At 37.0% G+C, this 16,966-nt stretch overlaps 1 protein-coding gene across 1 annotated transcript in view; it reads left to right on the top strand.

Moving 5' to 3' along the window:
- HGF (hepatocyte growth factor) overlaps positions 1–16,966 on the top strand; it is a gene marked incomplete at its 5' end in the record, with an annotated part of 61,258 nt that overhangs the window by 11,239 nt on the left and 33,053 nt on the right. Inside the window, 3 exons of the mRNA XM_039252467.1 lie at positions 1,132–1,250; positions 13,954–14,128; positions 16,650–16,777. Coding sequence (XP_039108398.1) covers positions 1,132–1,250; positions 13,954–14,128; positions 16,650–16,777 — 422 coding nt within the window. The remainder of the gene's footprint in view (positions 1–1,131; positions 1,251–13,953; positions 14,129–16,649; positions 16,778–16,966) is intronic.

The following is a 16,966-nucleotide window of genomic DNA, read 5'->3' as shown; positions in this document are numbered from 1 at the left end:
GGAGCACGACAAGAAGCTTCCTCTTTCTCTTCCATGGCATGAAAAAGACAGAGATCCATTAAGTAATGACCACAGTCCAAGCTATGGGAGGAGGCATTATTGCTAAATACAAGCCAATGCTCTTCTAAAGCCACATCTTCAATGACTTAGGTAAAGTGGGGTCACATGTGTGACACCATGACATAGGTCACGCCCATAGAAAGGGAATGAAAGGTGGAGCAAACAATTCTTTGGCTGCTTATTCCTATCACATTTTGAAATTGCCAGTCTGGAGAAGTCAGGCAACCGGGTCTACATTTCTCCTCAGGAATAGGTTTTAGCTTAAACGGTTTTAAAAAAAAAATTATGTTTACTTTGGCTCATTCCTTTCACATGAAATATTTTAGCTGAAAATAATTTCCTTATTTTTATGATAAAGAATAAAAATATGAACAATTACAAGGAAAGCTCTATTTCCAACTTTCTGAAAGGTGTTTTTCTTTGTCTTTTCGTTTTTCTCCTAATTTAAATTAAAACTCTGTGTGTGTGTATGTGTGCGTGCTTAAGGGAATCTCTTATCCTTTAAGTGAGTGCAGGAGGAATATGGTAGCAATTAAAATCAAGTCACCAATCCAGGACCCTGTTAATTTAAAGGGAGGAGGGTATAGAGAAAGTGGTGTGATGGAGTTTCTCTCTTGCCATGTTGGAGGTGAGGGCATGACCTAGAAAGGCTCTATTTTCAAAATTGATCTATCATTAGTAACAGAATTATTGAAACCTAACTTTCAGTTTGAACTTTAAGCCTGCCCCAGAACAACACCCATTTTCTTACTGAGCATGCTACATGAGGTCATGTTTACGTAATCTGTCCTTAATGGGGCTTTGTCAGAAGAGGATTCGGTTTGGGACCTCAACCAATAGACAGGTACCAAATGGATTAACTTATTAGCAAAGGGATGTATTCTATACTTATTAGTTAAGGAAGCTAACAGCAATAGTTGATAATCTGCAGTTTTTGTAATGCATAACAAGAAATCTCTTCTTTTCTCAGCTAGTAGTAGCCAAGCTCGGTGGAAAGTTATTTTGTGAGCTGAGGGGTGGGTGGTGTTTCCAGGGAGATTTACATGACACTTTTCTTGGTGTGGTTTGCAGATACCCTGACAAGGGCTTTGATGATAATTATTGCCGCAATCCTGATGGCAAGCCGAGGCCATGGTGCTATACTCTTGACCCTGACACCCCCTGGGAGTACTGTGCAATTAAAATGTGCGGTAAGTTAGGGTCAAATTTATTGCTTCCTTTTCCTCTCAGCCTGGATCTAAGCAGGCGATTATTAGTGAGACAAGTTAACAACTATTTTACTTGATGCTTTAATGGGTGTAGGCTTTAATATTTTAAGAATGCATTCCATAATTCTATCCAAGGCTTTTGAATTTTTAGAATCGTTGTTTTGAAAGAGGTAAGTGTGCAAGTGAACACAAAACATTTATACTTGTGATGAAGGCCTAAACATTCTCATGTTATTTTTAAAAATATCCACAGAGGGAGATAACAGATCAGGGAGTATGTGCAGTATCATAATGTCATTAGGGCCTTAAAAGCTCAGACCTTAGGTTTTTACCTTCCAACCCGGTATCCTTTCCATAGCTTTCCTCTAGACATTAACATGAGATGTCAACTGACTGTGAACCTCATCTGGTGAATGACAGAGGCTGCAGTGAAAAATAATAGGTCTAATAGAAGAATCTCAGAGACATCTTTAATCTCTAGTAGCTGATCCCCACGTCTCTGGCTGACCTCTTACGCAGCCTGTATTCTGTTCCAACCTGTCTTTTAGCTGTGCTGTGGTCATTTTCTATGTACTGGCCTTTACCCAACACTCCTGAATTTATGGTCAAAGCTTCTTTCCTCTCTTGCTTTAAGGTAGCTCTTTAAATCTGTAAGCTTGGTCCTCTCCTCCATGATTAACTTACACATTTTTACTCTCTGAAATGATACTAGATAGTTAGACATAGGCATGCTTTAATTTCTATGAGTACAAGTCTAATTTTTTCAGGTGGATCCTCAAATGCTCTAAGACTGGTAGAATTCCATGACTTTAGTAAGCTTGATAACATAAAGATGTGCATATAGAGAGGGATGTGCAAAGACAAATAATCCACAAAAGATAAGGTACTGTCACCCTAAATGATAAGTTGACAGTTATGAGGATATGGATACGCATCTGCATATTTTCCTAGAGCAGCATGATGGGGATATTCCTCTAAACAAACCTAATTTAACATTGCTCACACTGTGATACTGCCAAGATAAATCTCTCTCCACTTAGACCTGCTAGTAAAAGGAAATGTTTTGGACAACTCAAATAGAACCCATAGAAGGAGGGTGTGTCTGGCATTTGTGAAATACCCGCAGAATCTGGTAGGCTCTCAATGTGAATGCAATGTTCCAAGGAAACTGAATCATCTGTTTGGTCCCTTAACATAAAAGAAGACCCTTGTGACAGTGTGTCTCTGTATAGATTGAGGTAGTTCCACTCATTGACTTTTAAAATCTTGTTAATCTTTCCACCATTTGACTAGTTAGATACAGTAAACCAACCATTTCCCTTCTGTTTTGTGTGCGCATATGTGTGTTTTAGGTACTCCTGTAAATCGGTCTCAGGAATAATATCAGTATAAATACACACACACACACATACACACACACACACACACATGATCACATGCATACTCATCTGCACATTCACTGTTGCCTTCCTATTTTCTTTCCAACCAATACTTGGTTATTTTAAAAGACATTGTGAGAGAAAAGAAATAAAATAAATATGATACTCCCTAACTACTAGATAGATTTCTTTTTCTCTTCTGTCCAAAGAAGTGTTGGCTAATTATGCAACTAACATGCAGTGATTCAGATGGCTTTGTTAAACAGAGATTCATGTTTATAGGATGTTAATTCTAAGAAAATGGTGGTAGAATTTGTAAGCCAAACCCATATAGTGAAGAATAAAATCATCTCTAAGCATTGGGACTATTTTAGAAATATTTCATTACAGGAAAGTTTTAGTTTGCAAAAGTATACATGGAGACTATACTTTTATTCAAATGAATGAAAGTTGATGATATTCTGTAGTTCTGGAAAGCATAAGAGATAAAGCTTTGTGAATATTCTTGCTTCCGTTTATAGCAAAGCATATAATGTAAAAGCAAGACATTTGGTGATTTTTTTCAACTGTGGGACACATTTCTATTGCTGCATAACGATTAGCCAAAACTTGTGGCTTAAAACAATACATACTTATTGTGCCATGATCTCTGTGGGTCAGAAGCCCAGGCATGACTCAGGTGGATTCTCTGCTTAGGATCTCACAAGGCCATGACCCAGATGCTCGCTAGACCTACTGTCTCATTTAAGAATCAGCATCCCATTCCAAGTTCACTGATTGTTGGCAGAATTCAGTTTCTTGTGGTTACAGCGCTGAGGTCCTCAGCTCGTAAAGGCTGCCTGATGTTTCCTACTATATGACCCTCTCCACAACAGGGAAGTTTACTTCTTCATGGATAATGGCATAGTTTTCTGCTAGTTTCAGCCTCTGACTTCTACATCTTTAATTTTTTTGAATGTTTGTTTATTTTTGAGACAGAGAGAGAGAGAGAGAGAGAGCGGGAGAGGGGGAGAGAGAGAGGGAGACCCTCTTGTTTTCAGCTCAGGGCATGATCTCATGGTTTGTGAGTTCAAGACCCACACTGGGCTCCATGCTGACAGTGTGAAGCCTGCTTGAGATTATCGTTCTCCCCCTCTCTGCCCCTCCCCCGCTCTTTCTCACTCTCAAAAATAAACTTAAAAATTAAAATAATTCAAATAACATTCCATGGGTAAAATGGAATGGAAATAATGATTCAAGGAGAAAAAGAGCTTGATAATGTACAGTTATCCAAGAACAGGTAGGCATCCAATCACTCCATTAATTTATTTTAAAGTGTAACGTAAAAATTTTGGTTTAAAAATGGCAGTAGTGAACATATGCTAGAAATCACATCTTTTGCAGCCATTTAAACTTACCATAAAAAATGTGGATGTCAACATAAAAACATGCAGGAGAACATAAATATTTTTTCAAAACTCTACTAGTAACAGGAATCAAAAAAAAAAAAAAAAAGCAAAAACATACACACCAGCACCAACTGAAGATGACTGAACCAGCAGAATTACTATGCATTTCCAGTAACTGGCATGGAGAGGGCTGAGACAGGTGGCAGGCTGGGCCTGATACGAGCTGATTCACACAGGCCAGTGATGTGAATTAATGCCGTGAGCAGGGGGCATAACAAGGTGAGGAAGGATGTGAACGATACTGCAGAGTCTGAATGTCCAATATGTAGTGACAAATTGGATGCAGTGGGAAATGAGATACGGAGCCAGGAAAGTCTTCGATGTTTCCTACGTTCCCCAGTAGATGATGCATATTTGAGAGAGATGTAACTTTGAGGAGAAACATAAGAGAGCTTTTACGTCAAGATGTAGGTGCTCGATGTCTGTGCTATTCATCTAAGTTCAGTCTTTTCTGAAGGTCATGCAAAGTCACAAGTAAATAGTGACAGCAAAAGACTTCTTCCGAACAGCAATTCCAGGGAGCACACAGGAAACACAAGGAAGATCGTCGGTCCTTTTTGCTTAGGATTTATTCAATATTTACTGACTAGCTCTTAACCCTCAAACTCTTTTCTAGATTCCAGAGGTATAGAAGTGAACAAAACACATGAAGGCCTATGATCAAATTGAAATTTCAGAGCACTAGCAAGAACTAGTAAAATAAAAGCTGACATTGCCTTGACATTGGCATATTCACACCTTTCAGAGCCCAGGTTTTGATGACTGCTATCTATTCCTTTAATTTGTTATAAAGCTGAATGAGCCACAAATTAGGTCCTGTCACTTCGCTCCCAAACTTTTAATCTTATAATCAGTGAGCATAGCCCTGAAGGCAAAGGATGAATATTGCTCATCACCTGACAAACGTGACCAGGACAGGCCTTCTCCGTTAACCTTCGCACCATATTCCTCAGAAAGTGATTTCTACCAAAATGGCAACAGCTCACAAACATCCTGGCTATGTGCCTTTTAAAAAATATATTACGGGGACACCTGGGTGGCTCAGTCAGTTAAGCTTCCAACTTCAGCTCAGGTCACTTTCTCACAGTTTGTAAGTTCAAGCCCTGCATCAGGCTCTGTGCTGACAGCTCAGAGCCTGGCGCCTGCTTCGGATTCTGTGTCTTCCTCTCTTTCCTCCCCTCCCCTGTTCACGCCCTGTCTCCCTCTCTCTCTCTTAAAAATAAATAAAAATTAAAAAAAATTAAGCATATTACAGTTTTATTTGACAGTTAATACCTCAGTAAAGCAGAAAAATGGTTTCAAAATTTTATGAATAGACTGTGTCCTTCTGAATGCGTAGGGACAGTATAATATGCATGTACCTAATTATCCCCTAAGAATCACTGAATCAAAAGCACAGAGGTAGAAAAGAGGGAATTGAATATTTTAAATTTGCCATAAGTCTGAATCATACTTAAGCTCTGGAACTACACCTGATGTAGAATCCAGTGGGAAGGGGCAAGTTTAAAGCCCAGGTGCTGCATCATGAAGCTTTCCATTTCTGAGTCAATAGGGTTTCTATCTCAATCAGTGCAGGGGCTCCCTAACAGAGGGAAAATGTAGAGACCCAAGGGTAGATCCCGTCTTCCGGTTAGTTATCCTCACCCAGAGAGACCAGGTGCCTACAGTTCTTCAACATCACATCCCTGTATAAAGCCCTTTGAGCAGGGTCCATGCATTCCCACCACTCCTGAGAGAATTCTGTGGCCACACCCCTGAATGTCATCCCGTTTCCGACTCTTTTCTCCTCTACGGGGCTTTTTTCTCTGGCAACATGAGCATGTGCAAAGCAAATCATTCCAGGGGTCAGTGTCACTCAAATTCAGTTTTGGATCAAGTCCATCATCACTATGTTGAGGTAGGCTCACTGAGTCCCATTGGGGGAATCATTTCACCAATTTATCTTGAGAAAGTCTGAGCTAAGTGAGCAGAACTGGATATAACTGAATTCTAAAATGGCTGCCTGAAGGTGCTAGTGAGTGTCTTTATCAGTCTTCTCCCTTTTTGATGACCATCTTTCACATGTGTTCCGCAGAGTGACCTTTGCTCTGCGCCATCCACTTCTGGGTCTACCTGGCTATATAACTTTTAAGATTTCCAAATATATGGAATTTTAAGATATTGCAAATAGATAACAAGATTGGGAGTCCTGTATATCTGAATGAAATTCTGATTTTCTTATGGTTTTCCACCATAATAACTTTATATTCTGAATAACGGTTCCATAGATTAGTTCACTGCTTTTGGAGAGAAATAATAATATTTGTTGGGGCTAATTACATTTTTCTGAAGTGAAAATACCTCACTGGCAATCAAAAAACTGCAATTTGGTTGATGTGTCATAGAAAATCTTCTTGATTATTTAAATCACTGGTTCACAAACTTCTTGGACTGAAGATATCTGTATACTCTTTACTATTATTGAGGACCCCAAATGGTGTATGTGAACTATATGAATGTATATTTACTGCATTGGAAATTAAAATATAAATTTAAAGAACATTAATTCATTAAAAATAATAACAAGCCCATCAGATGCTAATAAATACAACATATTTAAAATGAAAAGTAACTGTATTTGTCAGAAAAATAGGGAGAACAATGGCAGTGTTTTAGATTTTCTGCAAATTCAGATTTCTTTGCAAATTTCTTCAATGTTACCTTAATTAGAAGAAGATGGCTTCATGTCTCATGTTTGCTTTTGCATTCAGTTCTCTGGAAGATTAAACCTCAAGTCCATCTAGGAATTTCACTGTAAATAGGACAAATGGCATCTTAGTGTGGTTATGGAAATAGCTTTGATCTCCAAAAGGATCTCTGGAACCCCTGCAAACAGCTTTTTTGCTACATGTCAGACATGTAAGGCTGGTGTGGTCCCATCAGGATATACATGGACTAGCATATACCTGCTGGGCGGTCCCATTATTTTCTACCTCTCACCAAGAGCAAATCGCCTGGTGGGAGATTTCTATCTATCACCTTTTTCTAATTTTTCTTCTTTTATCCTGTAAGATGGTCTAATTTGCTTCTCAAGCTTTCTTTTGGATGCCTGGTACCACCATTACATTTAACTTTCAAAAACCTAGAATAATCCTAGAAATCATCTTTCCTTAACTCCTCACATTTGACCCATCACTAAGACCTGTCAATTTTCTCTTGTATACACCTCTCAAATCTGACCATTTCACTCCCTCATTGTCTCCTTTTCCCATTAGTGTTATTTTTGTTCTTGAATATTTAAATGGGCTTCTGAGAGGAGATGAATCCATATTCACTGGTTTTCCCCTTCAATCCCTTCCTCATACTGCAAATAGAATGATAAAAAAAAAACCCTGAAAATATTATTTCCCATCCCTAACACACACACACACACACACACACACACCAGTTAAGAACCTTTCAGTGATTTCCTTCTACCTTAGAACAAAGGCAAAACAAAACCATCTTTTACTTCCCTACCTATACCTCTAATCTCATATAGTACCACATTTCCCCCGAGGTTCTTTATTCCAGCCAGAATAGCTTACTTCCTATACTTCATATTTTCTAGATTCTCACTTATATTTCCTTCACCCCTGATTTCTCTCTGCCTTGAAATTTTTTAATTCTTTTTTCACCCAGCTGACAGCTAATAACAGATCAAACTTCAATTCAATTACTATTTCCTCAATTAGCATTTCTTCATCTGACTTCTTTGACTTGGTCAAATTCCTTCGTATATATTTAAACCATTACAAACCTCTCCTTCTATGTGCTTCTCAGAGTCTTGTCTATATATTTGTTTTTGCAATTATTTGATTAATAACTCTCTCTATCAAAATTTATAAGTTCCAGCAAAGCACAGATCATGTCTCGTTTTGTGTCAGCACATTGCCTAACACAGGACAGGGATTTAACAAACATTTGTGAATGAATGAATGTTACATTCCTATATAGTGGTAGTTTTTTCATTTGTGTGTGTGTGTGTGTGTGTGTGTGGCTCCTGGGATGTCTTCTATGCTTCTAGATTTTCATATGACAACTTAGCTTTTCTCAGATACTGAAGAAGGTTTCTACCCACGAAGATTTGTTTCATACTTTCTTCCTGACACCTCACCTTATCCTGAGGTTACATGCTTCCCTGAGCTACTTTTGTTCATGTGTTTCTGGTTGTCTGGATGGGTTTTTCTTTACCAAAAAATAGGCATATTTTGTCATGTATTACCTTATTTTTCTCCTCCTTCTTTTCCTTTTTTTAAAAAAATCTAGATACATATGGGTCCAGAGACATTTCATTTATTTTTAACAGCTTTATTGTGGTATAATTAATATAAACTGTACATATTTAATGTATACAACTTGATGTGTTTTTTTTTTCATTTTTAAAAAATGTTTATTTATTTCTGAGAGAGAGAGAGAGCAAGTGAGCAGGGGAGGGTCAGAGAGAGAGAGAGACACACAGAATCTGAAGCAGGCTCCAGGCTCTGAGCTAGCTGTCAGCACAGAGCCTGACGTGGGGCTCGAACTCATGAACCGTGAGATCATGACCTGAGCTGAAGTCAGATGTTTAACCAACTGAGCCACCCAGGTGTCCCTTGATGGGTTTGAATATATGCATATACCCATCAAACCATCAATCAAAGTAATAAACATATCAATGACTTCCAAAAGTTCCTCCTGCCATTCCTCTACTGTTAACCATAGGTACTGTTGTTCAGATCTCTAGGTCTCTAGAATTTACTCATCTTGCATAACTAAAACTCTATACCTATGAAACAACTCCTCATTTCAGAAATGGGATCTGGGCAGATCTTTGATTGCTAAATTTCTATTGAAAGTATTGTTATAGACTGAACTATGAACCCACCACTGACCCCCCCTCCTCCCCCCCCCCCCCGCCACACACAAATTCATACATTTAAGCCTTAATGCCCAGTGAAACTGTGTTTGGAGATAGGGCATTTAGGAGGTAATGAAGGTTAAATGAGATCATAAGTGTGGGACCCTAATCTGATAGGATTAGTGGCCATATAAGTAGAATAAGAGATTCTTCCCCCCGCCCCTTCTCTCTCTCTCCCTCCTGCTGATAAGTACACAGTGAGAACATGGCCATCTACAAACCAGGAAGTTACTCTCACTAGAAACCAAATTGGCTGGCACCTTGATCTTTGACTCCCTAGCCTCCAGAATTGTGGAAAATACATTTCAGTTGTTTAAGTCACCCAGTCTGTGGTATTTTGTTATGGTGACCCAAGCAGACTAATACAGGTATGTTGCCATTGGCAATAAATAAAAAGAATACTTCCTTCTAGTAATCAATCCACACTGATGTCATTTTAAGAGAACATCTAACCTTGTAAAACTCAGTGTGTTTATATGTTGGGAAAAATCTTAGCACATTATTTACTTTCTTAAAGAAAGCTGTTTATTTCTCTGAATTTATTATTTGATCCAAGGCTAGAACAGAGATTCATGGAAATGAAAGCTCATTGTATTCTGAGTCAGACAAAAACAATGCCATCAATACTCTGTCTCAGGGGAAAGATCTTATACTTGGAGGTCTTTTTCAAGCCATCTTCTAAGGAGTAAGAGTATAGAACTGAAGACCTTTCATGAAAGTCTTGTCTCTCGAGCATTTTATACCAGTAAAGGCTTGGATAAAGTCCAAGGAAAAGTTTCAGATAGGAATTCTAGGCTCACAGGGAAAGCAAACGTGCAAGCAATTTGAGGTTTGTACTTTGGAGGTCTTTATACTATTTTCCCATGTCAATTTTAAAATAAGAAGCTCTTTAAATTTTCATTGAGCCTGATCCTGCCATTTGTGGACCAAAGAGCACAAGTCTGTTGATGGGAGAATAGCTCTACACACTGTTCTCAATATCCAGGGACCACCATAAAGTAAATCCTATGTTTCAGTTGCTCTTCAGTAGCTGAAGTGGGAATAGATGTGGGTTGTGCAGAAGTATTCCAAGGAATAATCAGGTATTTGTCCAATGGCCCATGGAGCCACTTGCTCCTAGATATAGGCAAAACAACAGCAACCGTTTATCACCGCTGGGAAATCTAGATTTGCGGGGAGAAGGAGGGCTGTAAATGTAAGGGTCTACTTCTCGTTCATGGAAAGCTTCTGGAGCTCTGGGCATGGCTCTCTGTAATATGCATGTGCACTCATATTCTCCAGGTGCCTTTCACAAAACTCCATCAGGGCCATGAGGTTTCTTGGCAAAAATCTGGCTAGCCTTCCATGGAGAAAATGGATCCGATTCATTATTTGTCATCTTGTTCTAGCGGTCTTTCTGTTGAGTGGCACGATGTTTGTCCCAAGGATCACGTAACGGTTAATGTTTGTTCCCTCAGAAAAATCTATTCAAACCTTAAAGTCCCCACCAGATATTACAGCAATCAAATTATAACACATCCATGCCAGCAAAGTGAAATTAATGTTCCAAGAGGCACCCATTGTATTTGATTACATTGTAAAAGAATAGTGCAGAATTTCAGTAGTAAAATTTTTTTTTTTTTATAAAAAGTATTTCCAAACAGAAAACTTTGTGTCAATCGTCAAAGAAAAAGCATTTCTTCCCTCACAGGCCACTAAAGATCATAGAACTATCTTTGCGTGTGCTTCCCAAGGGTGACCACGACTGGCACACCTGAGAAAAGTGTTTTATTTGTGCGGAGCTCTCTTATTTGTGAGTGCCTTGTATTTTTCAGTTTGCTTGGTAGACACACTTGCAAAAATGTTTGTGTATATGAAGATATACACATGTCGCCGTGGCTAAACTTGATCAACTACAGCTGATATTTAGGGATGTTTCTGTGTTGCTTTTCTTTGACACTTTGCTTGGCCATGGGAGACCTCAACATCTTCCCTTACTCAGGTTTCATGTTATAAGTCCAGAGGAATAGCATTCCCAAAATTTAATAGCTTTTTCCCAAGTCAATTGGCATGAAATATTTGTTTTGTTTTCACATCAAGTTTTGGTATTTGTTCAGTAGGACAGATAAAGGAGTCTATTTTATGACAGTTCAGAAATAATTCATCTTGTTTGAGCAGGAAATATGTACGTAGACAACAAAGGTGGAACGTATGTATCACAGTTAAATGGTCTATGAAAAATCGTTCACATGATCCTTATCATATAATATGTATTCAACAGCTGCATTAAATTTCATAATAACTCCTGCTTATGGATGAAAACTATCTAGTTACCTTGTACTAATATACCTCTTTTTGGCCTATGATATTTATTCTATGCATTGCCACCAGAATCATATAGTATTTGTTTATGAAGTCACTTCTAGCAGCTGAACATCAAATAGGATAAATACAGACTCACTAACTTCAGAGAGCACTTTCTGAAGAAAAATATTATCTCAATACTGCTAGTTTGCAGTCAAAATGATAAGAAATATTTCCGCTGAATTAAGACACATCAAATCACTTGAGGTATATATTCCAAAGTTATGGATGCTAATTAAAATAAAAGTAAACAAAAAGAATATTATTCATTAGATGTTTTTATATCTTGTTGAGGCCTGTCTTAGTTCAGGCTGCTATAACACAATACCAGAGACTGGGTGGTTTAGAAACAACAGACATTTATTTCTGACAGTTCTGGTGGCTGATAAGTCAAAGATCAAAGTGGTAGAAGATTCCTCACATGGCTGAAGGGGTGACGGAACTCTGTTGTGTCTTCCTTATAGAGGCACTGACCCCATTCATGACCTAAGCACCTGCCAAAGACCTCACATCCTAATAGCATGACATCTGTGATGAGCATTTCATCATAAGAATTTGGGGGAGATATAAATAGTCTGTAGAAAGGCCTAAGGAAAAGTTATATTTATTCTGTACTATGTTGTATTTTTATTCACGTGCAGTAATTTTTGTAATTTCAAAAAGTTTGAGTTTCCACTTCCAAATTAGAATCCGTTAAGTGATTCAAATGGTTGAAAACAAATCCAAACCTGTGAGTTTTATTCACTAATTTGAACTAACACTGTCTTTAAGTGAATAGTGGCTCCTGAAATTTACATCAAAGTTTTTAAATTATACTAATGGAAGTTTAGAAAAAAACTGTTCAAAAAATTGTTCAAATGAGGATTTTATGATTGCTACTTTTAAAAGTGGAAAAATCCTTAATTAAATCTTGTTGGGGAAACTTTGCAGTCGATGTACAAAGTTAGTACCAACAATTAGGTCTCTGAACTTGACAATGGAATTTTAGTGGATGAATCAGCAGTGAAATGTCTTCCTCAGTATTCTTATTCAAGGAGTCTTTTTCTTTTTTTCTTTTTTACTTAGGGTTTTTGGATTTGAAACATTTCCCTCAAATTAGGAAGATTTTCACCTTCGGCCAGCTTTAAAATGTTGATTCCTCAATATTTTCTTTTTTATAAAGTTTTTCAAAGTTATTATTTAAGAGAGAGTTTTAAATTTATTATTTGAGAGAGAGAGCATGCATGAGCGGGGAGAGGAGGAAAGAGAGAGGGATGAGGGGGTAGAGAGAGAGAGAATGAATCCCAAGCAGGCTCCACTCTGTCTGTGTGGAGCCTGACTCAAGGCTTGAATCCATGAACTATGAGATCATAATCTGGCAGAAATCAAGAGTGCGGCACTTACCCTACTGAGCCACCCAAGTACCCCATCTTCTTAATATCTGCAGAGCATCAACATATGGTTACTCATTGAATTTTCTAGGTGTTGATTTCCTCATTAATTACGATATGTTAGTTACAGTGACATATGGAGGTAAAATGCCTTTAAAGATGTTTTCAAAAATATACTATTTTAGTGTTTGAATGAAAATAAAATTGGAATGGAGATAGTAATAATAATAAATTGACTTAAAACAGTGTCAGCACTAAGCAATTTTATTTATTTTTGACAGAAAGAGATAGAGAGAGAGAGCAAGTGGGTGATGGGCAGAGAGAGAGAAAGGAAGAGAGAGAATCCCAAGCAGGCTCCACTCTGTGTGCACAGAGCATGATGTGGGGCTTGAACTCACAAACTGTGAGGTCATGTCCTGAGCCAAAATCAAGAGTCTGACACTGAACTGACTGAGCCACCCACGTGCCCTAATAAATTGATTGTTAAAAAAAAATAACTACTCTATAGATCAACTTTTCCCTTTCTTACTTTTTTTATGGCCAAGCTTACAGCATAGTGCTTTTTAATTTCCCTGATTATTCACTATATTACTCATATTTTTCAATTTCCAAACTAAGAAAAGTGATTACAAATATATATGTAATTAATAAATTAAAAAATTTACATCTAATATTAATGAATGAGTACAGAACCAGGAGATGTTCTTTTAAACTAGTCTAGATAAAGTCAGGCTAGAATATTCTTTTTTTAATGTTTGTTTATTTTTGAGAGAGAGAGAGAGAGAGAGGGAGAGAGGGAGTGCACACAAGGGAGCACATGCTATCAGGGGAGGGGCACAGAGAGGGAGACAAAGAATCTGAAGCAGGTTCCAAGCTCCCTGCTGTCATCACAAAGACCTATGAAGGGTGTGAATTCAAAACCCACCTGATCATGACCTGATCATGACCTGAGCTGAAGTCAGACATTTAACCTACTGAGCCACCCACGCACCCCTGGAATATTCTGCTTCATGAGCAGAGAAATTCTACAGTTGAGTCCACTACGTTAAGTCACTTCTTTAGGCTGAGTGAGATAAATGGTAATGATGACTTGAATTTTTTATTCTACTCAAATTATAAAAACCTATGAGACAAAACACCTTAGTAATACATATGCAAATGAACACTAAAAGATGGATGAAAGATTGGAAAATTGTACTTAAGTTTAATATGTCTTTTTACCAATAGCTCACAATACTATGAATGACACAGATGTGCCTATGGAAACAACCGAATGCATTCAGGGTCAAGGAGAAGGTTACCGGGGTACCGTCAATACTATCTGGAATGGAATTCCATGTCAGCGTTGGGATTCCCAGTATCCTCACCAGCATGACATAACTCCTGAAAATTTCAAGTGCAAGTGAGTATATTAGGCACAGATAAACTTCAGTAGGCTCTGCAGGAAACGAGATAGAATGGTTACTTTAGTAATTCCTGTGTTAGTAACTCTTAAACCTTAGTGTGCCTAGAGATAATCAAGAGTTAAAAGGCAGATTCATCCACCCAGATATTTTGATTCCTTAGATATGAGATTTGGACCTCAAATATGCATTTTAATAAGCACTCTAGGTGATTTTCAATCAGATGCTTGATGTAACCATGCTTTGAAAAACACATCTCTAGGTTTCTGATCACAGCTTTGGTTTTATGGGTACATTTCATAAATCATTTAATGATAATGATAACCAGCCAAGTTTCAAACTAGTGCCTTCTTAAAGTTTCACATTAATTTTAGCAGAGATTACATCTATTTTCTTTTACAAAAAGAGGCATGCCCTGATTTCAATCAACATTGTAAACTGATGTGTTTTTGGCCTTGAAGTAATATTAATTTGAAATTTTCAAATGAATGTTTTCTATTGTTTCTAGATTTCTTTTAAAGAGTAGGAAAGTCAGACAATTATTTAGATGAATCAAGGTGAAAAAACTGCCTTTGGATATCAATTATATTGCTATTATGTGCCTTCTCCATGGCTGTTTTTTTTCACCACTTGATTTTTGCAGGACAGAACAGCCATAATGCCATGTGTTTTTAAATTGTCTACCTTGTTATGAGGAACATAAAATGATTGCTTTTGAAATTTATAACACACGTGCCATTCATAGGGGCTTTGCCGAAATAGCACCTATAAATAACATATATTGGCTTTATGTAATTGGCTTTTAATAAGAGAGCTTAACATTTCAAGATGGAGAATTATGAGCATGAGTTGGCCCATCCACTGGAGAGAGGAGATATTTTATAGGTTCTTTGCTTGTTTTAGCTAATTCAATGTATTTGCTTAGATAGTAAATACATTGATATGTTTTTCATTTTTTTATACTAACAAATGTTTACTTGTCATTGTGGGTTTGTATCCCTCATTTACTTCATAGCAATTCTTTCTGTTCCTGACCCATGTGTTTCACGCCTCAGAAATAAATTCCAAAGTAGAGAAAGCAAAGACAGTGAGAAGAAATTAGTTAAGAGGGACAAGGGAGATGGCGTCAGTGCCATTCGCATGTTTTGTTAATTTCTAATGACTGGTAATAATACTCAAGTAAGAAACTGTGTATGTACAAAAACTCAAAGAATTTAACTAAGCAATTATTCATCATAAAAATAGCAAATTTGTGTGAACTTTATGTAGAACCCGATACACATATTTTATACTGACACAAATTTTTAAAATACAAGTGTAAATTGATTAAAAGAAATAAAAAATTTTCTTCATCTTAATAATTTTATCACTTTATAAGAAAGCTAATGACTTTAATATGGGTTATAACTGTGATCACTTGCTACGCAGTGGCTTTAACTATTAGCGATCAGTGTTCTCACAATCTTACACAACACAGTTTGTATCAGGACCTATTTTGACTAGATAACCTACTAACTTGTTGATTTTATAACTATACTTAAGTTTTTTCCTTAAAAAACTTTCTTTTTCTAATGGTGAAGTTGAATATTAATAAAATTGTACTTATGATCGGACCTAAATGATACAAAGAATGCAGTTTCCAATAGATTGACTATTAATCTTATTAAATTATTAGCCAGTGGGGTCTATAAAGAGAAAGCCCATGTTGGCTTCAAATTAGAGAGCATTTTTCAGGAGAGCAAACCATAAATTACGTATTTTATTTAATGTGAGCCTTATATTAAGGTAAAATTATTTTATATATAGGGAATATTAATATAGACTTTTGCCTTATTGAGCACTTTAAGTGTCTATTAAATCGCTGCTAACATAAAGGATGTCTGCAATACAGACAACTTCTCCAGCAGTTAGAATTTCTATAGAATTAATAGAATATTTTACAGAAATATTTATAAAGATTTCAGATAACTTTTGTAAATCCATAAATGAGTATTCTGTAATGGAAAGAAATTTATGCAGCAAATTAAATACATCAAAGAAATATAGTATTCAAGAAAAATAAACCAATTGTGGTTTTTTTTTTCATATCAAATGTTTGGATAGGTAGAACTTTCATTTTAAATGAGAGATACATGTTGTTTCTACATTATGTACTGGCCATGAGAACAGAGAAATAAGAGGCCAGTTTTTAAAATAATTTAATAGTTGGGAGTCCAAGTGCTGAGAATGGGTAAGAAAAATGAAGTGGAGCTATTTTTCCCTTTCACGAGGCAGTAGTGTTTGTATGGAACTGCCGGCCTGTGGCAGGAAAAGAATACTGACATCTGACAGCCTTTATTTCAATCATATGGGCGGTGTCAGTTGTGTATACTGAATTCTGAATTGTTATAACTATCCTAAATCTAAAACTTAGAACTCTGTTTATAAACACACATGCATTCTGGGATTCTAGAAATGTAATAATGGTTACTTCACCATTTGTACTCAGGCAATTTACATTAACATGCTTATTCTCAATAGGGACCTACGAGAAAATTTTTGCCGAAATCCAGATGGAGCTGAGTCACCCTGGTGTTTTACCACTGATCCAAACATCCGAGTTGGCTACTGCTCCCAAATTCCAAAATGTGATGTGTCAAGTGGACAAGGTAATAGCTGACATTTTGCAGGGTGGGCACGATTCATTTCAGTGTTAATGCCTAATGCACTTCACACCAGATGACCTACTTCTTGTTGCACTGGGTTTGCTGATTCGCCAACAAAATCAGTTGAATTTCTTTTATATGTTCGTTTGTTCAAATTGTATTTATTTATTTGAGTGTCTACTGGTGCCAGGC

Source organism: Hyaena hyaena, unplaced genomic scaffold, assembly GCF_003009895.1.
Source record: "Hyaena hyaena isolate Hyena2069 unplaced genomic scaffold, ASM300989v1 scaffold_415, whole genome shotgun sequence".
Taxonomy (NCBI): Eukaryota; Metazoa; Chordata; class Mammalia; order Carnivora; family Hyaenidae; genus Hyaena; species Hyaena hyaena.
This window is presented reverse-complemented; position numbering and strand designations above follow the sequence as displayed.